The 24,889-nt window shown below is 40.7% G+C and overlaps 1 protein-coding gene across 2 annotated transcripts; it reads right to left on the reverse strand.

Moving 5' to 3' along the window:
- Positions 1-38: 38 nt before the first annotated feature.
- Positions 39-24,605, reverse strand: LOC307264341 (zinc finger MYM-type protein 4-like). 2 transcript variants are annotated; one of them, XM_080045732.1, is made up of 28 exons: positions 24,435-24,605; positions 21,050-21,277; positions 18,606-19,143; positions 18,080-18,232; positions 17,530-17,606; positions 17,115-17,264; positions 16,322-16,584; positions 15,713-15,887; positions 15,180-15,383; positions 14,381-14,531; positions 14,022-14,137; positions 10,620-10,802; positions 10,035-10,185; positions 9,226-9,398; positions 8,589-8,733; positions 8,142-8,225; positions 7,950-7,987; positions 7,655-7,802; positions 7,048-7,160; positions 6,410-6,638; positions 5,667-5,867; positions 5,176-5,285; positions 4,694-4,871; positions 3,938-4,089; positions 3,505-3,619; positions 2,251-2,505; positions 1,866-1,992; positions 39-1,457 (listed from the first exon to the last, which is right to left on the reverse strand). In XM_080045732.1, exons 1-28 carry the CDS (start codon positions 24,471-24,473, stop codon positions 1,220-1,222), a joined length of 4,734 nt encoding a protein of 1,577 aa, XP_079901858.1. In that variant the 5' UTR covers positions 24,474-24,605; the 3' UTR covers positions 39-1,219. The 2 variants fall into 2 exon arrangements, with proteins under 2 accessions (XP_079901858.1, XP_079901859.1); XM_080045733.1 differs by lacking the exon at positions 21,050-21,277.
- Positions 24,606-24,889: the final 284 nt, after the last annotated feature.

Raw genomic sequence — 24,889 nt, forward strand, 5'->3', positions numbered from 1 at the left:
GTTGAGTTTCATTAAACAACAGTTTTGAAATGGGTTTTTTTTATTAAAAAAAGAAACACACAATAGAAAATACTCAGAACCTTGGCAGCCATACTCAAACAAACTATGGGGTTAATATAACCAAGATATACATGAAGGGACCATATGTTATATTTTATATCATACCAGGGTCATGGTTTACACAAAAAGTCAATGTGAATGAATTGAAGTCAATACTCAATGTCTATTCATTTTTAGTATGTTGAATCAACTAAAAAGGTGAGTTTTTTTTCTCCAAATGGCATTTTTCAACCTCCTTAAACAGGGATCATCATCAGCTACATTCAAAGACACAATTTTCTTGAATGTAATTAAACCCATTTTTTAATCCCAGAATCAATTGGGACACGGGTAACTACGAAGGCATAAGGAAGTATATAAAAAAATATTGTATATACGTAGAGGACAGAAAACCAATGGCCACGCTGTTATCTCACAAAGTGAATAGACCTTTAAAGTCAGATTATCTGATTGTAAACTGATCTTTTACATTCAAAATCAGTGACGGTTGGGGATATCCTATAGACTCAAGGAATTATTTTGTCATGAAATTAATTTCCGAGAATAACTTTCAAACAATCCTATGGTTAAAAACTGGGTCTGGAAATTGTTTTAACGGACTGAAATTAACCAGGATGCATTGTTGGAAAATGTAACTTTGCACAGATTTGCCACTGAACATATTGGGCATGAACATCATCACAGAAAGACATTTTCAAGTTTTTTTTTTGTGGGATGGGCCTTTGCTTGCAGACAGATATCAAAGTTGTTTTTTTTTAATAGTGATTTCCAACATGGATGAACGAAAAAAAACAATTTGCACAGGGATCATAACGTGTGTGAAGTTTTTCCATGAGAGGAAACCATTCAGCAGACCAAAACACAACATAACATTGATGAGCAGAACAGCAGTAAACAGTCTGAACAATGGGCCGAGTCTTGCAGCTCGGTCTCACCTAAACAAGCTCTTCTTTTTGACATTTCATCTACAAACCCCCGGTCAAAATGTTGTTTAGAAAGTAAATCTTTCTTTCCCGATAAGCACACTGTAGTACCGTATGCATGTTTGTACTTGTATGTTTATTGGGTTGTGTTTGAATGAACATTTCAGTTAATCTACAATTATTTACACTACAAGCTCCAATAAAAAAAGGCCACTTCTTTTCCTGTGTGCTCTTCATCACTCTGAATCGCCCTCTTCCTCGCCGTCAGGTATAAATGGCGGGTCGTCCTGTGCGGCTCCTCTGCCTTTCTTGGAGGTGAGATGCAGCTCTCGGACGGTGAGAATGCGCAGCAGCATGGCCTCCATGGTGCCGTCGTCCAGAGCCGTGGAGGAGAACCACAGCGGGCTGTTTGGGACGCAGCAGCGCTCGGGGTGAAGGTAGAACAGGTTGGTGCGCTGCTTCACAGACTCCGAGCTGGAAGAAGCATGGAAGGGAATGTTTAGATTCAAATCAAATCAGTTTTACTTGTATAGCCCCAATATCACAAATAGACATTTGCCTCAGTGGGCTTTACATTCCATACAGTATGACACCCTGTCCTTAGACCCTTAGCTCGGCTGAGAAAAAACTCCCACCTCACTCACTACCACTCCCATTCAAACATGGTGACCAACTTACAGCACTTCTTTTCATTTTAGTTCTGCGTCTATGATAGAAATATATTCTGCGACTCGAGAATGCTTGTTGTAAAAATCACTTTCTGAAAAGTTCACTGATTATCTCCTCACGATCCGCTACCTGTATGTAACTGTGTGTTTGCTGAAAATATATGCAGCGTTCCCATCCTAGGCTCAGTAGCTGTGACGGTGGTTCTACACTCACCACTTGGAAAGGTAGAACTCGTAGAGTCGCACCGGACAGCGGAGAGGGTTCTCTGTGTTCTCCATCATCTCCAGGATTTCCTCTTTGGGCTCCTCCTCTTTTCGCTTCTTTGCTGGAACCTCTGGATCTGAAGAAGACACAGTACAAAATACACACACAGTTTATACTATGTATCCATTTCACAGTTACAGATACTACTGTCTGCAGTTTGTTGCTTCTGCATGTGTATTGTGTAGTTGGTGCTGGCATGAACGAATACGGTGGTTCTGATGATGCAGATTTGAGATTGATCCGAAATGATATATTCTATTCTGCCATATCTTAAAATCTATTATGTTACTAAACGTTATTCAAGAGGATATTTTATTTCGACCCAGACTGGTACCTGTCTCAGCCTCAGTCTCGGTGGTGGATATGGGCGGGTAGAAGCGCAGGAAGGTGGTCTTGCTGTTGTTCTGGTTGGTTTTGGTGCAGCGCATGACGTGGGCGAAGGAGAGCTGCCGGTGCTGCTCCACCGCGCTGAAGCCAAAGAACTTGCAGAAGAAGAAGAGCAGCGTGTTGAGCAGCACGATGGGGGAGTACGCGCCCAACTGCTTACAGTCCCACAGGAAGTCCTCCTCCACACGGGAATGCACATAACCTGCACACAGAGGCAGCCATTAGACATCTGACAATAATCCCACACAAACTGATGGTACATTGTGTAATATTTATTTATTTATTTATTAGTATTCTTCCGGACAATTACACATAATACATAATTTTCTCATTGCATATTCATACATATTACTTTGTGTTATCGTCCGAAGGGAAGCAGGAGAAGCCAAAGGCTTATCGGGTCCCGCCCCCACTGCCATAAGATTCAGATACACAGCTACTACAGTTAGAATTTTTTTTTTTCTTTTTTTTTAAGAAGATTCATTCTAATACACAGATCATTTTAGGTCTCTATTTTCCTCTCTGCCTGTGACAATGCAGATAGTGATATGGCCTTGTCCATTTCTTCTCTAGTAGTCTAAACACATCTGCAAAAGTATTCAAAACAGTCAGTGTGTCTGCTGACCTCGGCTACAGTCCCATAACATGCAGTGTATTTACAAATTCTTCAGTCAGAGAAAGTCTTCCATTTTTTAATCGGGTGTTCTGAACACACAGCTGATAATTAACATGTATCTTTCATTTGAATTTCAATAGTCACACATTCCATTAGGTTATCAATAGCAGAGCACATTGTATTTACGATTTCAAACCTTATATTTTGACACAAACCAGTTTAAATCCCTTTAGTTCAAAGTCCATGCTATTGCCTTCTTTAATCCAAAAAGTCCATGCTTTTGCCTTCTTTAATCCTCGTCCCTCCGGAATTGATCCAAATCCTCCTCCGTTTTGATTTGCACAATTTTGGCTTCCTCTGGTGTATCTCAATATTGGAGTATTTAGTGTCATCTGGTGGTGAGATTCTAGATTGCATTGCTACCTTGCTAAACCCTTGCTTCGGGAGAATTTATAGAAGCTACGGTGGCCTTCAAGGACAAAAAGCTACTTACTAAAGATGGCATCATCCACCCCTGCCTCAAGTATTGCTACAATATTAAGTGATATTGAAAGATTTAAAATGCAAACACCATGTGTGACTCACCACTTGCTGTGATCAAAGGTTTGAAACCTCTCAGCATAGAAGAGAAGTCGGTGGAGAACTTGGCGTAGAACCGATCCATGAATATGTTCTCCACACGGCCGTTCTCAAACAGGTACTACGGAGAGAGAGAGAAGGTAACAGCTTCAAAATGAGCATTGAGGAATATGTATTATTTCACTATGTTTTCACTGTTAACGGGGATTTTGCTAGCTACGGTGGGTCCCCTTTGTTTACATTTGAGTTTACAGAGACAAGTACACAAACAGTACCGAGAAGTAGCAGATTGTGACGAGACATTCACTGATTTTGACAAAACTTGTTTTTGACAACAAGCATTCTCCAGAATCGCTGATTCCACCTTTAACTGTAGGTCCCAGCTGTTAGAAGTTGTATTGTATGTGTGTGTGTGTGTGTGTGTGTGTGTTGGTCTTGCCTGTTGAATGCCAAGGCAGAGGTAGAACAGGCTGTCTGTTGAGTAGGTTTCTCCATTCTGCCGTTTGACCTCAGTGATGAAGCAGCAGAGACCGTAGCTCAGCTCGGTGGTCGTGCACCGGAGAAGGTCCTCCTTCAACACGATGGGACGGGCTGGAACCGACCAAATAATGAAAGGTTAAGTCTGGGCAAAGATTCAGTATAACAGACAAACACTTAAATCACTGCTCTTGGATATAGTTCCAAAATCTTTTCGACAGGCTTCCTTTACAACTGTAGAGCTTAAGGTTAATGTGTGTGTGTGTGTGTGTGTGTGTGTGTGTGTGTGTGTGTGTGTGTGTGTGTGTGTGTGTGTGTGTGTGTGTGTGTGTGTGTGTGTGTGTCGCCCCCATGAGGAATTGTGTGTTATAACAACAACACTGTCTGCGCATCTACACGAGGTAAAGCCTTCGGTGAACGCACATGGATTTTCTACCTTCTGCTGTACGTCCAGGTTTTTTTTTCACAGCAGTAGAATCAACAACTGAAACATTCTGTGGCCGCTTCTTGAGCTCCTGCGCAAGTTTGTAAACGCTGCTGTACAAATGTACAAGAGTGTTTTGGAGCTGATAGGTTTTTAAATCAACTTTGTCAACTCGTTTGACGATGGCTTGAATGAAAACGACATCAATTTACATGAAAAAGGTACGCACTATAGCTTTAAATTAACCATTGTGATCAGCTTTGGTGGTTATATTTTCTGTATATTTAGACTCACAACCAAAGCGTGGTTTCTCCAGGTTGGGCTGAGTTTGCCTCCACTGGATCCATCGTTTCCAGGCGTCCACTCCGTACTGACTCTTCATTTTGGGAGGGTCAACGGCGACGGCTTTACTGTGCGAGCCTCTCTGTGACTCCGCATCTAGTGCCTTAGACGCCCGCTGCGCTTTACGACCCTTTGACAGAGTAGAAAACATGATTAGGATGCGACAGAAGTAGGAAGGATACAATGGAAATTCTGGTGCATTTAAAAAAAGTTACTATTATTATTTTTATTTACTCGAAATAAAAAAATATGTTTTTATAAACTCACATTAATATAGGTTTACGACCCTTGGATAAAATAGATAATAAGATAAGGATGAGACGAAGTCATGTGCAAATGTAATATATTCCATAATCTCCAGCACATGGTTGTTATTCCTAGAGTCCTTTACAGTGAGATCTAGGCTTGAATGGTCAACAGTAGTCGGTATTCACCCTCTTATCTCGGGCTTTCCTGTGGGTCTGTCTTCGTCGGGCTGCAGTAGGCGGCGGGCTCGGGGATCGCTGTGCCTCCTCTCTCAGCCGGGCCACACGCTCCAGGGTTTCTATAGCAACAACACAAGGTAAACATTAGACAAAGAAACGCAAAGGCTCACCGGTAGAGCGTGTTCCATTCAGGCAAAGTCTTTGTAACAGCGGAACAGGGGTCAACTCCGGCCCGGCCCGTTTGCTGCATGTCTTCCCTCTCTCTTGCCTCATTTCAACTCTGTGCTTAATACTATCTGATAAAAAAAAAGGTAAAAAAAACAACAACAAAAAAAGATTACAAAGCCAAACCAGTGTTTCAGAGGCGGTTGGCGTCATTTAGGACAAAACCATCACATATGTCCCTCAAGTAAAACTCTTAACACTGTTTTAATTGTAGATAAAAACACAAATAAATCACTAAATTTGCGTTTTTTAGCTTGTCCATCTCATCTCCTCACCAACAGTGAAGTCGGCCTCTATGTCGAGGTGCTGCGCTGCTGGAGACGGCGGCTCAGAGTAAGTGTTTCCCACGGGAATGTCGATGGGCGGATGGAGCTTCTCAGAGTACGGTCGCCCTGGAGACCGGAACCCTACGTCATCCCAGAGGAAACTGGCCAAGTCGTCTGGGTCCAGGTCGTCGCTATAGTTACTGGCGTGGTCTGTAGAATACACGTGACAGGAACTCATCATCCAGTGTAATCATTAATTAAAAAAAAATGTTTTAAAAAATTATCTATACAACATAAAAACATTTGTGGGAAATAATTTGATGTGAAATGTGGACATAGAATACTTACAGTAAAAAGACTGCAAAGAGCTGTATCAGCTTATCTCATCTATTTCCACAGTATCTTTATTGAGTATTGCCGGGTTTGTTTTTGTCTTGTGGTCAGTTGCAGACAAATAGCAGTTTTCTGTTTGTTTGAGAACTTACAGTAAGCTTTCTACAAACTAAGATGAGCAGAGTGTTCTTTTTACCATTCCTTAGATATTGTCTTTACTCTGTAACATTACGGCTGATTGCACTTGATTCTTGATTGTTTTTCCAGTTTCCTCAAACAAATTCTCTCTAAAAAGTTAAAACTCTTTCCCTTCAACTAAAATAATGTTAGAATTTTTTTTCCCCCTAAATCTAAAACCAACTACAGAGCAAAATATCCTTTAACACATTCTCTCTAAACATCTCAAACTCTTCCCGTACCGTCTGTAGCAGCAGGAGCCTCCGGTCTCTGGCTCGCTTTGGGCTCCACTTTCTCTTTGGGTCGTTCTGGCTTGACGTTCTTCTGATCGTCTTCTGCGACCATCTCGGCCATGAGGATGAGCTCGGCCTCAAACGGGTCTGAGGGGATCCGCTCCTTGATCTCCTGGATGGTTTCCACGATGCGTTCAGCGCTGTCTATGGTCACGGGCAGGAACATGGGCACAGGCAGCTGGGGGAGGAAGAATATGACAAGGCTAGTTTTTAATACATTTATTTTGATTCATTTATTTAATTCAAGCTATTTTTATTTGCAACTAATATTATTAATACTGTTATTATTTTCTTTTCACAGATCCCATTCTATGATCTATGACTGACAAAGTCACCTGTTCACATAAACTTTACTGATTGTATAAACAAACTCTAGTACGTTGCACCCGTAGTGGACTATTTTTTATACTGTAAGCAGTTAAAAGTGTTTTCTAAATCAATAAAACCAAACTTATACAACATTATGCATCAATTAATAAATTAATCTATTAAATAGCCGTGTAATAAGTGGGATCATTTTTAGCCAACACGACAGTCTGTAATCAGGATGAGAAGAGAGACAGTGGTGGCTGTAGGGTTTGACGTACCGGTATTGGGACGCCCACAGGACTGGGTGCAAACTGGCTGTACATGTTCATAGGGACTGGGACATACACCGGCACTGGGACGGGAATGATCATGACTTTAGGGAAGGCATCATCTGTAGAGAAGAAAATACAAATATAAGATTTTACAGGTTTGCAACTGAATGAATGTTACAACATGAACACGGTAGTGTCCTCATGATTGTGCAAAGAAATCCTTATTCTCCTTGCTTGTAAAACAAGCTTCAACGTCTCCTAACAGCGCTGGGTTTACAAGAAGGTTTGTCCAGTCACTGCAGGTAACAGAAGAATGTATAGATGTTGTTTACAAAGAAGAACTGTGTGTGTGTGTGTGTGTGTGTGTGTGTGTGTGTGTGTGTGTGTGTGTGTGTGTGTGTGTGTGTGTGTGTGTGTGTGTGTGTGTGTGTGTGTGTGTGTGTGTGTGTGTGTGTGTGTGTGTGTGTGTGTGTGTGTGTGTGTGTGTGTGTGTGTGTGTGTGTGTGTGTGTGTGTGTGTGTGTGTGTGTGTGTGTGTGTGTGTGTGTGTGTGTGTGTGTGTGTGTGTGTGTGTGTGTGTGTGTGTGTGTGTGTGAGTGAGTGTTTTCTTTTACCAGTTTGTGATTCGCAGTCGACCGTCTGTGCTTTACAGGTGATGCCTTTGTTCTGAACCATCGGCCGACAGAGGAGCGCTTTGTTCTTCATGATCTTTGGAGCGGGGAGAGCGGCGTGAACTCCGACTGTATCCGTCTGAATGCTGATCTGAAGGGCAGAGAAATGACATCAAGACCAGTTACAAATCTTGAATTAATGTTTTTAAAAACTTACAGTGAAATCGTCTATAAGTTTTTATGCATATTTCAGAATTTTACTGTGTAGAAAACACATTTAAAAAGTACGGCAACTTACATGTCCAGTGCGTTTTGATTTCACGTTAGAGACTGAGCCTGTGGAGACAACGACAAAGTTCGAAACAATGAGCATACACAGTTTTTTCTAACACGTTTGACATAAAGAGCATACTTATTTATTGTGTGTGTGTGTGTGTGTGTGTGTGTGTGTGTGTGTGTGTGTGTGTGTGTGTGTGTGTGTGTTCTGTACTTTGTCTGGCAGTTCTGTCGGCGGCATTAAGCTTCCCTGCGAGTGACATGACGTTGGCGATGACGGGCGTGTCCTCACATGTGCCTGTAACACAGCACGGAATCAGCAGCTGTTACCGATCAATTTTATTTGTGTATTATTTATGAAAATTAAAATAGATCAGGATAAAAACCACAACGGAGGTTAGTAAAGCTTGGAATGGTCAAACAGGTTAACTTGTGGAACAGTTATGACAAGGAATTATCACTTTTCAAATAAAATTGGATTTATTTTAAATATGGTGTTTTAATAATATAAAGGGTCCTTTAAACATGTTTTCAAGTTTTTTTCTTTCCTTTGAAATCAAATGCATTTGTTATTTATTGAGTTTTTCCAATGTCTATTCCTGTTGGAAAACTGTTTATAGGGGCGGGAATAATTTACTACTAAATGGCAACAGTAACCCACCTTTGGGGAGCGTGCACTGGTTGGTCACAGTGTCGCAGCAGAACTGCAGCAGACAGCTGGTCTCACAGAAGTGTTTGACTTCTCCCAGCAGAGGGAGACTCTGCTTCAGCTTCCCCTTCAAGCCGCACGTCTCACACTTTGCAACCTGAGAGAAAACGGTTAGTAAACACAATTAGTTGTTGCAGAATGTCTTTTTGTATTATTTAAAAGGCAGTCTGGATATGCATTTTAGATATCAGTTATTCAAATCTTTCTAAACACAATTACAGTTAGAGAGATGGGATATCTGTAATAACATTTGGAGTGGTCAAAACTTAAATTTACCTCAATTAAACATATCTATATTGTCTAAAAAGAACAATATAGATATGCTGAAATGGAATTACGATAAGTCAAAATATGTTGTAGATATCTCAAAAAAGGTGTCAGATGCACAATATATACATGACTATAATAAAGGGATATCTCAGTCATTTTGATAATAGTAAAACTGTAATACCGATTAGTCAAACTAATGTTGTTGATATCCGTTATTTAAATCCCAGATAGTCAAATGAAGACATTGAATGTTACAACAGCTTACTAATGTCAGTCTAGTATAACCGTGGCTGTGCTATCTGCTTTAATGCTTTCTTACGTGGCAGAAGAGCATGGTGTATTTGGACCGGCAGTCCTCCGAGCAGAACTCCTCAGTGGATCCTCCGTACTGCGCCGTCACCAGCTTCCTGGACACGCTGTGGCAGTAGACGCACGAGTGACAGTGTTTGCCCCAACTTTTGGTCAGATCGTGTTTATACAGAAGCTTACAGCCTGAGAAGAGAGAAAGGAGAGGGTTAGGGACACTATAAAGGATTATTCTCTATGTTTCACACTAAAGTTGAAGAAATAATCAAATGCAATGGTACCTAGTAAGCTACAGTATGGTTGACAAGGCATTCATTGAAAACAATACTAAAGTGATCGTGGAATTTACCCCTAGCATGATATAAAATTAATTATACATTGATAGAAGATTTTGAGCATACCGCCCAACCCTATTTCACACCTGCTCAAAATATATTTGTTTATATATGGTCAGTGTGTTCATGCATACCACAAACCAAGATTTTATCTTTTTTAAATACATGCATTAGCGCTGAAACAACCAATGACCGTGTTTCCTACATTTTCCATATCAAAATTCCATACTTTTCTTAATTCTTAATTTTCAGACTACGGTAGATTTTTCAGTCCATATTTGACATGTGAATACAAATATTAAGAAACTTTTTATATTTATAAGTGGTTTTAAAATCCAACCGTTAACACGCATGTTGAATTTTGACTATGTCTGTGTCCATGTTTGGGGACTTTTCATGCTTATCTAGACCTGGAAAAGACTGAAATTAAATTCCATACTTTCCCATACTTTTCTACACTGTAATACAGATTAAACTGTGTACTTACCATCGCTGCAGAAGAAGCAATCTTTGTTGTCGATTCTCCGCGCGTCGCCGGTGATCTTGATGACGTTACAGTATTCACACAGGCACGTCACATTGTGGACTTTCCTGAACTCCTGAGAACATTCTATCCCACACACGAACACCATTTTACCCTGCACAAACAAAGTAAGATATAGGACAGATAAGATTAGCTATTAAATACAATATATATGATCCAATTAGCCTTTTTTCATCCTGCCTGCAGTGGGGAAATTTACATTGAAAAAAAATGTGTTCTCCAGAATCACTGACTACACCTTTAAAATATGTCATAAAATGATTGGCATAATAATTGTTTTATGGAGAGTTTGCATCATTATTTTACTGAATTATTTAGTTTGTTATTAACTAAAAATGTAACCAACTAATAGAATGATTTTAATCTTAATTCATATGTCCCTCTGATCAGTGCATTAAAACGTTCTACCTTCGTAACACTGTAGGAATAATCCAGCTGTTAATCTTGGGAACATAAGAACCCAAACTGAACATTGAGTAGGCCAAACTCTTGTCTTAAGAAAAAACACACACACACACACACACACACCTTGATCTGGACAACTTCCGGTTTAGAGGTGATGTGGCGGTTGCACTGTGAGCAGCCCAGTTTGCTCGGCCCTTTTGGGACGTCCCGCAGAGGCTGGGAAGGAATGATGCTCTGGATTTGGGGCGATCCGATTGGCAGCTTGGTAAAAATATTCATCTGGTTCTGGGCCTTCTTAAACTTGTCCTACAAAACCAAAAATATAATACAGGAGTCTTGAGTTAACAATGACTGACTTTTGCAGGTGCATTATTGTACACAGAGAAAGAAAGGAGTAACAATATGGCAGGCTTTATAAGTCAAACTGTTAACAGAATTTAATTTGCTTTATTGTATAATATTTTAATGCACAATACATGCTTTCTGGCTGTTGAACTTTGTCCCAGTAGTTTCAACTCCAAAGTGTTTTGCTACAAGTTTGTTGTTTAGCCTTGACAGAGGTATGACGCATTCATGTGCACAGTAAGAAAAGACTCCCTAAAATTCCCATATCCTGTTATCTGCCAAATTAAAATGTTTCTGCTTTCGCCAGCAAAACGGGCTGGACACACCAAACCTAGTATGTGTTTGCGCACACACCAACTTCTCTTGCATATAATCTCTGTACACTGTTCATTCGATGTATTCAATCATGTAAGCCCATTTGTGATACATGTTGTCTGACCCTTGCATGCTGTTTGCAAGTAAATTCACCTACTTCCAAGAAGGCCTGACTCAGTTTCAATTATTCAAACACTTGGTGAAATAATTCTAGTAACAAATGGTCCTTCGAGATTGCCGGATCCAACATCCTCATCCTCTGGACGAGAAGAGCCTGCACCGGGCACGGGGGAGTCCACGACTCTCGACAAAAGACCTCCAGTGAACATTGCTACAAAAGAGGCTGTCTGCAGACTCTACTTGGACGGAGGAGGGGTGACGGAATCCAGAGCCTGAGCGAGTCGAGGCTTTCTTGAAATCAGGTGAATATGAACAGCTGATTTTGTTTTGTCCAGGAATTATGGTAGTTCCTTTGTTTTATGTAGATAAACTAGTTTATGAAGCAGTATTTCTCATGGTTTTACCGTAAGGGAGAATAACTGATCGTAGTGTTTGGGAAAATGCACTAAAGAGAAAAATATTTCAACCTATAGTGTTTGGGGAGATGCACTAGAGACAAACCTATCTCAGCCTTTGGTGTTTGAGAATTTACACTGTAAAAAACAAAAGTCTCACGTACGTAATTAGATGATCATTAGTGTGGGGTCAAGGGTGGTCCCTTTATTCTGACGGGTATATTTTGTTCCATTAAACTGAGAGTTTTCTGTAATTTGGGAAGGTTTTATGGAAACAGGGTATATTTTCTTCCATTAAACTGAGAGTTCTTTGTAATTTGGGAAGGTTTTATGGAGGCAAAGTATATTTTGTTCCATTAAACTGAGAGTTCTTTGTAATTCGGGAAGGTTTTATGGAAACAAATTGATATCTGGCTGCTTGTTGTTACTTAGCCTGGGGATATAGTACTGCTCCAGGGGGTTTAGTCTATGACAGGTTGTTTATTTGTTTTGTTTTGTTATGTTTGTCAATAGTCTACAACTGCAGAGTAGACTTATTAGTTTTATTTAGAATACATCACATAGGGTGTTCTAGTTTTAAATTGGTGAATTTTGTTAATCAATTGGAGGGAATAGGGGTGTTCACCCTGTTTAAATAGATTACTGGGTAATTTGATTTGATATTAGATTTTACATTTAAAAAAAAATTTAATTACATAATATGGATAATGATAAGATAGACATTAGAAAAAAAAGGAGACTGGTGAAGAAAAGTCTCCTCTACCCCTTCCTGTGTCTCTTTCCATTGAGACCCAAAACCCCGGCTCCTCAGCTGCTCTTCTGCTGGCAGGTCCAGAGAATCAGATAAAGAACAGTAAAGATTAAAGGTGCAGTCAATCATTTGAAGTTCCAGCATAAACTTACAAAAAAGCGTCCTTTTGTGTTCTTTTTATGAAAATGTTCACTGAAAAGACTTGTTCAATGCTTTTGATTTGAATTACAAGTTAAAGGGGATTTTTATGCTGAAAATATGATCATAATGTGTATTGTTGATATAAATTGATTCAAAAACTGGTTAACTGTAAAGACACCTATACTTAACCTACATGTTAACTTTTGTTATTTGAAGAACAAACTATAACACCATGTCAGATTTGGAGAAGTAGAGAGCTTCTCAGGAATGTGGTGTGTGTGTGATTCAGTCCCATGCAGAAAAGGGAGGGCCTGTCTCACTGACTGCCTGTGTGTGCTTGAATGCTGCCCAAACACAGACAAAAAAATGTGGAAGAATGAAATCAAACCTATTCTAAAATGTTGTTGTGCGTTAATTGTGACATCTAGAGCAAGCAAAATGGATAGGATGATATTTTAGAAACAACCCTGGCAGAATGATGAGCATTTCTTTTGAGAACATGTTACTGCTCAAATTCATTCTGTTTCAGATGCAAGGAGAAGACGACGCTGACCATGCTTCAATAAGGACAATTGGACACTGAGGAACAATCTGAATCGGTTATGGTAATATCCTACATAACCATTCCCCCAGTGACTGTGATATGAAGGACACTTTGCGTCAGAATGCCACAAAAGGACTTGTTGACCATCAAGACGATCTTGGTTCCTGTTCCCTGGCTTCTGCAAAAAACTGTCCTCTCTGAAACTGTACATAGACGATATAGCACCAGTACACAAACTTGCATTTTCACAACTGTGATGTTGATGTACTTGATATTATTCTGCTTGACTGAAATATATCTACTCATATGCTTTGCCCTTTTGCTTTGAAGTGTTGCAAAAAGTTGCATTAAATATTATAAAAAGGGTGGAATGTTAACAGAATTTAATTTGCTTTATTGTATAATATTTTAATGCACAATACATGCTTTCTGGCTGTTGAACTTTGTCCCAGTAGTTTCAACTCCAAAGTGTTTTGCTACAAGTTTGTTGTTTAGCCTTGACAGAGGTATGACGCATTCATGTGCACAGTAAGAAAAGACTCCCTAAAATTCCCATATCCTGTTATCTGCCAAATTAAAATGTTTCTGCTTTCGCCAGCAAAACGGGCTGGACACACCAAACCTAGTATGTGTTTGCGCACACACCAACTTCTCTTGCATATAATCTCTGTACACTGTTCATTCGATGTATTCAATCATGTAAGCCCATTTGTGATACATGTTGTCTGACCCTTGCATGCTGTTTGCAAGTAAATTCACCTACTTCCAAGAAGGCCTGACTCAGTTTCAATTATTCAAACACTTGGTGAAATAATTCTAGTAACACAAACTTTGTCTGAAAATGACCCAACCACAAAACTATAAAAAAAGGACATGTTACTGTTGAGGCCATAAAGTTTGTTAAACCTCGTTACCTGAAACGCCATGACACAAGGTAGAGAGCAGAAGTTCCTGATGGAAGTATCCGACATGGCCAGGTGGTAAGATGGAACCGTGTTCTTCTCACAATTATCACAATTCACCCGAGAACCTGTTCAAATGGAAACAATGCGTTATATATATATTTCTGAATTTGTGTTTATTTCGAACAAGGAAAAAGAAAAGGAAAAGAAAAAGAAAAATAACAAAAGCAAATTTTTAAAAAATAATAACCTAACATTTACAAACAGAGAAAGGGAAAAATAAAGTTAACATATATCTTTTTGTATTTAAAAGAAATAACTTCTATTAAATGCCAAGATCAAAACACAATAGAAATCTGCTTGTCCCGTACCTGATGCACTGACACTCTGTACCATGAAAGCCATCTTACAGCTGCTGGTGCAGAAGAGGCTCACAGAGTCGTCAGGGTTTTTGTGGTCGACCGTGTCCGACAGGCACCGGCTAACGCGACACATTGCACACGGATGGTTTATCTTGGTTTTCTATTGTGAGATTCAAAAAGACAAAGGTTGTTAATTGGGGCAGACACCGGGCACTTTTTAATGATCTTTGTGTTAACTCACACTGCACGTTTGAATAAACCTTTCTTCAGAAAGAACCAGAGACTTTTGTGCTCACAAAGTACAGAACAATTGACACATCACAACAAGTGTTTAATACACAACGGTTTATATCTCGCACGGAAATGATGATTCTCTCGACGACTCAACGAACTTTAGGGTGTAGCTCGACGCTTTTTGGACCACTGGTGCTACAATGAAAAATGACTTGGTGGGGGCGCCCTTAGCTCAGTTGGTAGGGCGTCCCCCCCCATGGGCCTCGGCCAGCTGCGGACCCGGGTTCGATTCCGGCCCGAGGTCGTTCTCTGCATGTCACTCCCCTCTCTGCCCCATTTCAACTCTGTCTCTACACTATCAATAAAGCATAAAAATAAAAAATATCTTAAAAAAAAATAAAAATAAAAAATTACTTGGTGTGGCTAGGCTCGCTTATTTAGGTTCCCTTCCCAACTTTGGAACGTGGAAACACAAATAACAGCTGACCGTACCGAACTGTACCACTCAGTGGAAACAAGGCTTTAGTGTCCTTTATTTCCTTACATTTACATTTTTAACTTTGACTTTTCTTACCTGTTTGAACTGGGCCAAGCACTCTGTATTGCACAGCGTTTTGTTGCCATCATCCATCTTCAGCATCAGAGGTTTGTTGTGGCAGAAGGAGCTGCAGTTTGCACAGCCGGCCACCGCCAGGTTGTTAACGGTTCGGAAACGGTTAAAACAGGCGTCGCTGCAGATCTTGTGGACGGCACGATTCAGGATGACCTCGTGTTTACTCTGTAGGAGGGACGGAAAAAAGGAACATTTATTATGTTTTAAGATATTCACTTCCCAAATTTTAGATTACAAAAGGCTGCATGGTCAAAGGTTTTTTAAACTACTTATGTACTTGAAAGATATCTTATGAACAGTTTCATAACAATAATAACTTAACGAAACAGCACTATTGTAAAGAAATGTAATGTAAAATATGTTTAAAAAAAATACTCCCACCCCCCCTCCCTCACCCCCCCCCCCCCCCAAGATAAAAAAAAATCAAATTAATAATTAATTAATCAAGAAAAAACGAGTTGATAAATAAACGTAAACTATTTCATTTGACTTACTATGCAGGGTCTGGTGCACATGCTGCAGAGAGACATGGGCATTAGTGTTTTCTGGCTGTTGGCCGTGGCGCTCTTCTTGTAGTTGAAGGAGGTCAGGCAGTTCTGGCTGCAGAAATCCTTCATCACGCCTTTAGTGTCTGGAGCGAGGATGACGTCCTGAGGCCGAAATATCAACCTGGGAGAGCGAGGAGAGATCAATAGCAGATCCAGAATCAGCACAAGTTTGACACAATGTATTATCTGTAGGTGAACAGTCAATCACATGACTATGTATGACATGTCTAGTATATGATAAGTAGGGTTGGGAATCTTTTCGAATCCCACCATTCAATTCAAAATCGATTCTGGATTCAAAACGATTCCCTTATCAAAAATCGATTTCTCGATTCCGAACAAAGAAAGATTTCAAGATCTTCTCCAGTCCGCTGTGTGCAAAGAGAGGCATTGTGGCAAATTATGGCCAGAAAGCAGAGTAAAGGTGTGTAGTTTTTTAGGAATTAACTATTTATAACATATGCCTTTATACAAGGGGTATACATTGGGTCAAATTTGCCTTTCGCGACGGTCTAAATTGTATGAAAAAGTGACATTGTTCTCTGTTGAACTCACTTTTGGCAGTTGTAGCAGACCTTAGCGGCTCCCATGCCCGTGGGGAGGGACGTGGTGAGGCAGACGGTGGAGCAGAAGAGTGCCGGGGAGCCCTTCCTCTGGAAAGCCGTCTGTCCCTTCACCAGGCTGGTGCTGCAGTTGGAGCAGGACATGTGCAGCGACGAGGGGCCGACGTCAGGCAGCGGCCGCGTCACGTCAGGCAGCGGCCGCGTCTCGGCAGCCGGAGTCACAGAGTAGACCGACCCGATCTTCAACTCCTCCTGCTGTGGTGAGACGGAGGTTACATATTCATAAAAACATGCCGTTTATAATTATATGATTTGTAATTTAGATGAATGCACTAGTGTTCTTTCAAAATCAGATTTTACAAACGACCCATGCTGTGATCAACATAAAAAACAACAAACAAAGGTGTGATGAATTTCTTCTGCTGTGTGATTTGTGAACTTTGAAGCTCAGCCTTAAGACTTTTGCCGACGTGACAAACATCCGGCTCTCATGTCTGAATTTGAGCCATGTGTCACTTTTAGGTCAATGTGCGCTCAAACCCTAGTAGGTGGGCAGTTTGTACTTAGTTATATAGGAGTGTGTATAGTCCTCCAATTTATGCAATCGAAAGTGTGCTGATTTTATATTCTGGGATCAATGTTTTATCAATGTATCAATTTATTTGTATTAACTTTAAATCCTTCAGAAATGTGTGAGTGAGTGAGTGAGTGAGTGAGTGAGTGAGTGAGTGAGTGAGTGAGTGAGTGAGTGAGTGAGTGAGTGAGTGAGTGAGTGAGTGAGTGACCTTTGCAGTGTTGGGCTCATCTTTGACGTCGGCTTCAGAAGTTGAGGATATCAGCGCTTGATCGTACTCCTCGTCCACAGGCTCGTCCTTCACAGAGACCGAAGGAGGGGAAGGGGTTTTGATTGGTCGATTGGCAACACATGACTTATCCTACAACAGGAAGAAAAAAAAGTTGTTATTGTTTGGACTTCCACTACCATTACATGTGTGTATCCTAAATACTAGTTTTCTATGTACTAATATGACATGAACGGTACAGATGTAAACGTATAAGTCAGACATTTTAGAGGAGCACAGCAGTGTAGTTACAGCTTTAACTCAACTTTAAATAATAATAATAATATATTTAATTTATATAGCACTTTTCTCGCACTCAAAGCACTTTATACACACTGAAGCAGACATTCTTACTTACAGTGTCTGATGGTGGTATCGAAAGTTTCACTACTTTCATCCCGTTTGTCATGGTCGCTGGTGATGAGCTCTCCCGTCCTGAAGGAACATAACATGTGAACGGGTTAACTGTGAATAAGGCACAAGACAGAGAATAATCCTCTATTGCAACAGTAACAGGGCTTTGTGGAAAAAAATATCCAGAGCCTGAAACTTTTTTTTTTAAATATTATAAAAAGGTGTTCGAGGTACCAGGGCACCCTAGGCCGAAGGTCTATGATCGATTTTGTGATCGTATCATGTGATCTGAGGCCGCATGTTGGAACATCCGTTTGAAGTCAACTGCCAACTGATCACCATCTGCTGATGAGTTGGGTCAGGTAGTGCGGGCGTACAGGGAATGTCTGGAGATCACTCCGGCAGAGCTTTAACATCAGTCATTTGAAGAGACTATCTTTCAGGATTTGATCATCATATAAAAAACTAAATTCTGTTTATTTTACATCATTTGCAGGGGGTGAATTTCCCTTTTAGTTAAGCATCCCCAGCACCACTGCTCTTAGGTCTTTCACCTGTACTGGCTTCAGACGATGGAGGCGTGCTGGACTTAAATGGGTCCACAGCGACTTTAACGTCCTCCCCCTGGTCATCTGGTGGGGGTAACACAGTGGGTTTCTCATCCGGTTCCTCTTCCTTACCAGCGTTACTGTGCTCTGAAGCTGATGCTGTGTGGGGAGAATATTAAATACAGGCATTAGGAGACACTCGTAACATTCTAATAACTAATACAATTGTGTGTGTGTGTGTGTGTGTGAGTGAGTGAGTGAGTGAGTGAGTGAGTGAGTGAGTGAGTGAGTGAGTGAGTGAGTGAGTGAGTGAGTGAGTGAGTGAGTGAGTGAGTGAGTGAGTGAGTGAGTGAGTGAGTGAGTGAGTGAGTGAGTGAGTGAGTGAGTGAGTGAGTGAGTGAGTGAGTGAGTGAGTGAGTGAGTGAGTGAGTGAGTGAGTGAGTGGCATTATGAGACACTCTTAACAGTCTAATAACTAATAAAAGTAACTCTGGAAGTGTTTCTATTTGAAAAAGCAAGCCTTGTGCGTTACCCGTCTTGGAAGTGGCCGGTGAACTACCGCCATCCACGTCCATTGAACCATCCTCCTCTTCTTCTTCTTCATCTTTCATCTGGGCTTCCTGTTCCACCTCATCCACTGTTCCAATGTCCATCATCTCATCCAGGTCGTTTGGTGTAGAAGCACTCGGTTTAGGATCCGGAGACTGTGTGTCTGGATCTACTTTCTCTCCTGTGCTCTCTATCTCCTTCTTGTCCATATTTGTTTCCGCACTGACACTACTGTCTTCTTCTTTGATGTCTTCTTCTTTAATGTCTTCTTCTTTAATGTCTTCTTCTTCTTCTTTTAACTCTAATTCGTCCTCAGATTTCACCTCAGTGCTGGTCACCTCTGCACCATGAACCAAAACCGTGCTGACTGTCTCATCTGCAATTTGAGGAGATGCAGACACAGGAGACGAGACCACAGACGCCTCAGAAGCTCCTTGTACTAACTCGGCATCTGGGATGTCCGATGACGCCCCTGGCTGTGAACCAGCCTCCATGGACTCTGCATCTGTTCCCACCGTTACCTGTGAAAGACAATGAACATTTTATATTCTGCAAAATGCCAGAAGAATGACTTTGTCCTCGTGCGGTTGTAAAACATTTAATCTTTTGCTGGTTTGTCTAGTGTGAAGTGTAAAACTAAACTAAACCTGTGAGATGGATGTAAAGTAAACACAAAGTATCAGTATGGAATTCCCGTATATTTACAAATCAGGAGATCACATGTTTGACAAGTCTCAACCAAAGCTTTTGAACAGCTTTTTCTGTCCTCCTTATCTTTAGGCTGCATGTACTACAAATCAGGCAGTGCGGCGAAAACGCTTTTTTTCATTCATTTGACTGTGTGGTGGTAAGGAGGGGTGGTTAGGAGTGGGCAAAGGATTTTGACAGACCAGTGTATTGTTTGTTATCATCACTTGTGGTCGGCACTTCGTGTGGTGGTGGGCAACTTTAATGGATTGGTCGGGGTTACAGCAGATGTTCATTGACGTATCTGCTCCGTCATTCTGTTCAGCCCTCATTTTCCTCTTCGCCCATCGGTGCAGTCTCTTTCTCATTCTGTAATGGCAAGCTTTCCGTGCTTGCTGTCTGGCAGCATTGCTTTGCTCTACGAGGTGTGGATCTGGCTCCAAGGTACAATTGTCTCCTACTGGAAGCTGGTGTCCCCTCAGCGACCGTCCACATTTTTTGCAGCATTTTTCAAGCATTTGGTACCGGCCCTGTGCATAACAAATAGAGCTGCAACGATTAATCGACAAATCGATTATTAAAATAATCGCCAACTATTTTGATAATCGATTAATCGTTTCGAGTAATTTTTTTATGAAAAATGTCCAAATTCTCTGATTTCAGCTTCTCAAATGTGAATATTTTCTGGTTTCTTTAATCCTATTATGTAAACTGAAATATCTGTGTGTTTTGGAAATAACAATACATTTGAGGACGCCAACATGGGCTTTGGAAAATTGATCAACATTTTTCACAATTTTCTGACATTTTACGGACCAAAACACTAATCGATAAATAATCGATTAATCGAGAAAATAATCGACAGATTAATCGATTATCAAAATAATCGTTAGTTGCAGCCCTAATAACAAATGGTTTCTGTTACTATGTGCCTGCCAGAGGGGCAGCACATATTACTATTGCTTATACATCTTATCTTATTCTAATTAGGCAACTTTTTTTGAGACACTACTCCTCCTGCACTGTTGCACACAGAAACACAAGAATTTAGCAAAAACATATGAACGAATGCATGCACAGCTTTTACTGCCCTCCTTATCCCTAGGCTGCATTCACACCAAATCAGGCGGTGTGATGAAAACGATTTTCTTCCAAAAATTAATTTGAGCGAGTCCATCCGCTTTAGCTGCTGCGAAAAAAAGTAGAAACGTTCTCAACATTTGTAGAAACGCAGGCCCACGTCACGCTGCGGCAGCCAAACACGGTGTCTTCCAGTGACGTAATAAGGACGTGTAATGAAGTTGAAGAAGCATTTGGAATCAGCGAGATGGAAGTCAACAGATGCAGAGTCACCTGGCATTGTGTCTGCCTTTCAGGTTGACGTCACATAAAAAAGGTGTTCTATTGTGTTGATTAGGTTAAACTCCCACCACCGCGGCGCTTCGCAGCACCACCTGATTTGGTGTAAACGCAACCGTAGTCTGACAAATGATAATGCCAATGAATCAGACTGCTCCGAGTTATTTCTTCCCAAAACAGAACAGTACAGAGAAATGTTAAAGCGGAACACTTAAAGTTGCAATCTGGTAACTTTGGAGAAAATAGCTAAAAATAGATTTAAGAGACTTGAACTTCGGCATTCAACCTCTAGTCAGTGAGGACTGGCAGTTAGTAGTTACATATGTAGGGGGCAAACAGTTAATAGGGGTGGTAAGCACTGGGCAAAGGATTTTGACAGACCGATGTGGATTTCTTGTAGTAGAGGGAAAGTTTGTCGGGTTGTTCTAGTAGTTCCTTCATCCTTCTCCTATGGTCGATAAGATTCATCCTTTTATTTCTGGCATCAATGTTTTGCTGTATGAAGTGTTGAAGTGGCTCCATTGTGCAATTGTCTCCTATTGGCAGCTTGTGTCCCTTCCGCGGCCGTCCACATTTTGTGCAGCATTTAACAATCAATGGGTCCATGTCCTGTGCATGACAAATTGTTACTGTTATTTTGTGCCTGCCAGAGTGGCAGCACATAACTATTGCTTATACTTATTTGTATTTATTTATGACGCCACTTTGTAGAGATCATGTGATTTTTCATGATTATGATAGTTGAACCGGTTCAATGCATGTGTCATAGGTGAACATTCTTAGTTAGTTGAATATGTTGTATGCTGCAATGCTAGGCCTCCAATCACGTAAATGTGACACAGCCTGGGCGCACATGCACACCGAGTAATTGTGGCGCAAGTCGTCTTCTAAGGGAACGTTGCATTATGGCTCATGTCGGCCATGTTAGAAGCTAGAGTAGTAAACAACAATCACTGTGTGTAGTCGTCACCATAGTGGAGTGAAAGAGAAATCGCTAAACAATGGGAAAACAATGGGGAAAAGGGAAGGAAATACACAGGGACTAATTGGTAATGGAAGCCAGTAGCTGGTATTTGGAGAAGATTAGTCGGATAAACCGTTTGGGTCCTGAACATATTTTGGTATCTTGTGGGTGGTGTAAGCGCTGACACAGCTAAACAATTCTGAAAGTATAAGGAAAGGCAAGTTTATTTATATAACACAATTCAGACACAAGGCCATTCAAAGTGCTTTAAAGGGGTAGTTTGGAATTGTGGACATAGAACCTAATTTCCAAGTTAGCCAGTGTGTTATTTTTCATTGGAGACGTTTTCAACTTATTTCATTCACTCCTTCTAGTTGCAGAGTTCTCTGGTGCTACGCTAGCGCATGTCAACGGTTGTGACTAGCCTTCTAATGAAAACAGTCTTACCCACTCCAAAGTACACCCGAGGCAAATCAATTATAACGCCAAACTATCGATGTAAATGACTGTGTAGAAAGAATAATGTTAGTAAAAATAATAAAACGGCAGCATTACACTTCCTGGTAGTAGGCCACGGCAGTGGTGGACTGATAATCCATGCGTTCCGAATCGCATACTTTCTACTATTTAGTATGGTAGAAAAAAGATTTTGGATGTCCCGGTTCATGTGTCCAGATTTAGGATGTTTAGAAGTACCCGGATGTCCTGCTTCATCTGGCCAAGATTGTTAATGTTGAAAACTGCATCCTATTTGGGCGACCCACAATCCGGTGCGCACGTGAAGTGACGTCACATCGACGAAGCCTCCAAATGAAAACAAACGGGGATGCAACGGATATAAATGCAAGAGGCAAGATCAAGGCGCAATGTATGAAATAAGAGCGTAAAAGTATGTCCCAAAAGTATGCCTACTGCATCCTAACTAGATTATTTTTATCGTCGGATCTAGTATGTAGAATAGAAAAAAGAAAGAGTATGCGATTCGGAATGCAGGGATTAAATAGGTTACCGGCTCTATAATAGTTTGTTTACCTGCCGCTGTCATTGCTAGAGAAGCAGAGTACAGTGCATGAAGGAATTGTATTTGCCTATTCAATAAACAAGATATGGCCACGTTTGGCGGACTTGGCGATGAGTCTGCTTTTGAAGACAATGATGAGGAATTTGTTGTATCCAATGAACCGTACCTGTACGAGCCGGAATAGCCCAGCCAGGTACCAAGAGTGTAGCTATACCGTTAGCTAACGTTGTCACTCTCCAAAATGCATTGAACTGTAACAATACCGTTAGCCAGGACTCTCTTGAAAAAGAGATTTTTTATCTCAATGAGACTTTTCCTGGATAAATAAAGGTTAAATAAATACAAGTAAAGTTATCTCCCACTAACGTTGTCATCATCTATCTATCAGTGGGCTAACATTATGAAAGGGGCCAGCTTTATTAGCTAGAGTAGCCTACCAAAAGTTATTACCTGTTCATCAGTGGCTGTTGGTGCATCTGGAAAGACGGATGGCACCGCATTTGTTGTCAATGACGGTTTGCTCTTTAGATTGGTGGGTTTTTGGAAGTCTTCTGGTCTGAAATGATCACTACATATAGACTTTTTACGTACAGTCTCAACCGGTGTGTTAATGTCCAAGCCAGCAGCAAGTAGCCACAGGTGAGTCCTTTCTGGATCTCGCACTGGAAATTGGTGGAAACTTTGTGGTTCCCATATGTGAGGTTTATTTGTACAATTGGTAAATGCACACTGACGCACAATGTCGCCTAGTCGTTTGTCTCCAATCCAATGATTAAATCCCACTGTACTAGGCCACTACTAGGTGTCCCGTGCTTATCTGTTTACTTTCTGCTGTAGTGATTTGGTTACTACTACACAACTAACAGGAGCAAAGTAAAATTTCACTATTGCTGAGAAACTAGTCCCTCAAGACGCAATGATTGATGCGATGCGAGGTTGGTTTTATTTCCAAGGTTATTCTTTCTTTCAACAGACATTTACATTGATAGTTTGGCGTTATAATTGATTTGCCTCGGGTGTACTGTGGAGTGGGGTAAGACTGTTTTTATTAGAAGGCTAGCCACAACCGTTGACTTGCTGTTGCCTAGCACCAGAGAACTCTGCAACTAGATGGACTAAATTAAATTTGTTGAAAACGTCTCCAATGATAAATAACAAACAGGCTAACTTGGAAATTAGGACTTATGTCCAAAATTCCGAACTACCCCTTTAAATGTCAAAGTATCTGCCATGTTATGTGTGATGTTAATTTGAGAGGCATCCGTAAATTATTTGATAAATAGATGCTCCTCTGAATAAATGTCATCTTGTTTACTCATAAAGGATTATATAAAGGCATTTAAATACCAAATTGTAGTAAATTGAGCCTTATTTTTAGATGAATGCAACAATTACTTTTTTTTGCAGGAACCATGATGAGGGTGCTCTTTGCAAATGTAAACACAAACTAGCTTTAGCATAACTGCTGCTCAAACTGCGAACAGGAGACTGAATTCCCTTCGCCTGAGTCGCTAACCGCTACTGTATCAAAATGCACTACATTGACTATGTAAACGACCTGTAAACAAGCGAATCAATCGCCATTTGCTAAGCTAAGGCTAAGCTACATTTCTGCTTGCACGTTATCTCGCTATGATTAACCTCCCCTTTAATATATATTTACATATAGACGTTGGCACACGCCTCATTAACTACCCGCTGAGCTTGTAACTATTATAGTTTAATAAAAAAACGACAGTATATGGGACTGTATACATCCGTAACAACGTGCAGAAAATTACCAGACGCTGGTTTCCACCGCCAGGTTCCGCAGTCGCCATGGTTGCTCCCAAAATCCTTTTTTATTGTAGCGTTAAATAAAACACAACTTCTATAACACAGACTTTATAGGCGTGAAATCCTCATATGTGGTTCTTCTCAACATGCTGCTGCAGCCACCCCGCCAATGTAGCTTGTTGCAGAGCGTTTCTTCTTCTTCTTTTGTTTACTTTTCTGGCTACTGTTAAACTAGCCAGCTCACTGCCGCCCCCATATATGTAAAGTGTGTACTGCACTCAGTGAACGATAGATAGCCTAGTAGGAACATGGTATGCTGTCTTTTCACGTTTGAGATGTGTTTGTGATGTATGACATTTACACAATTAGTAGTAACTATACTTTACTCATTAATTACTTTACTGTAGGCCTAATACAAAAAATATTTCTCATAATATGAAGATTAATCTGGTAAAATAGT

The sequence above is a fragment of the Ammodytes marinus genome (assembly GCF_949987685.1).
Source record: "Ammodytes marinus genome assembly, chromosome: 17".
NCBI classification, from domain to species: domain Eukaryota; kingdom Metazoa; phylum Chordata; class Actinopteri; order Uranoscopiformes; family Ammodytidae; genus Ammodytes; species Ammodytes marinus.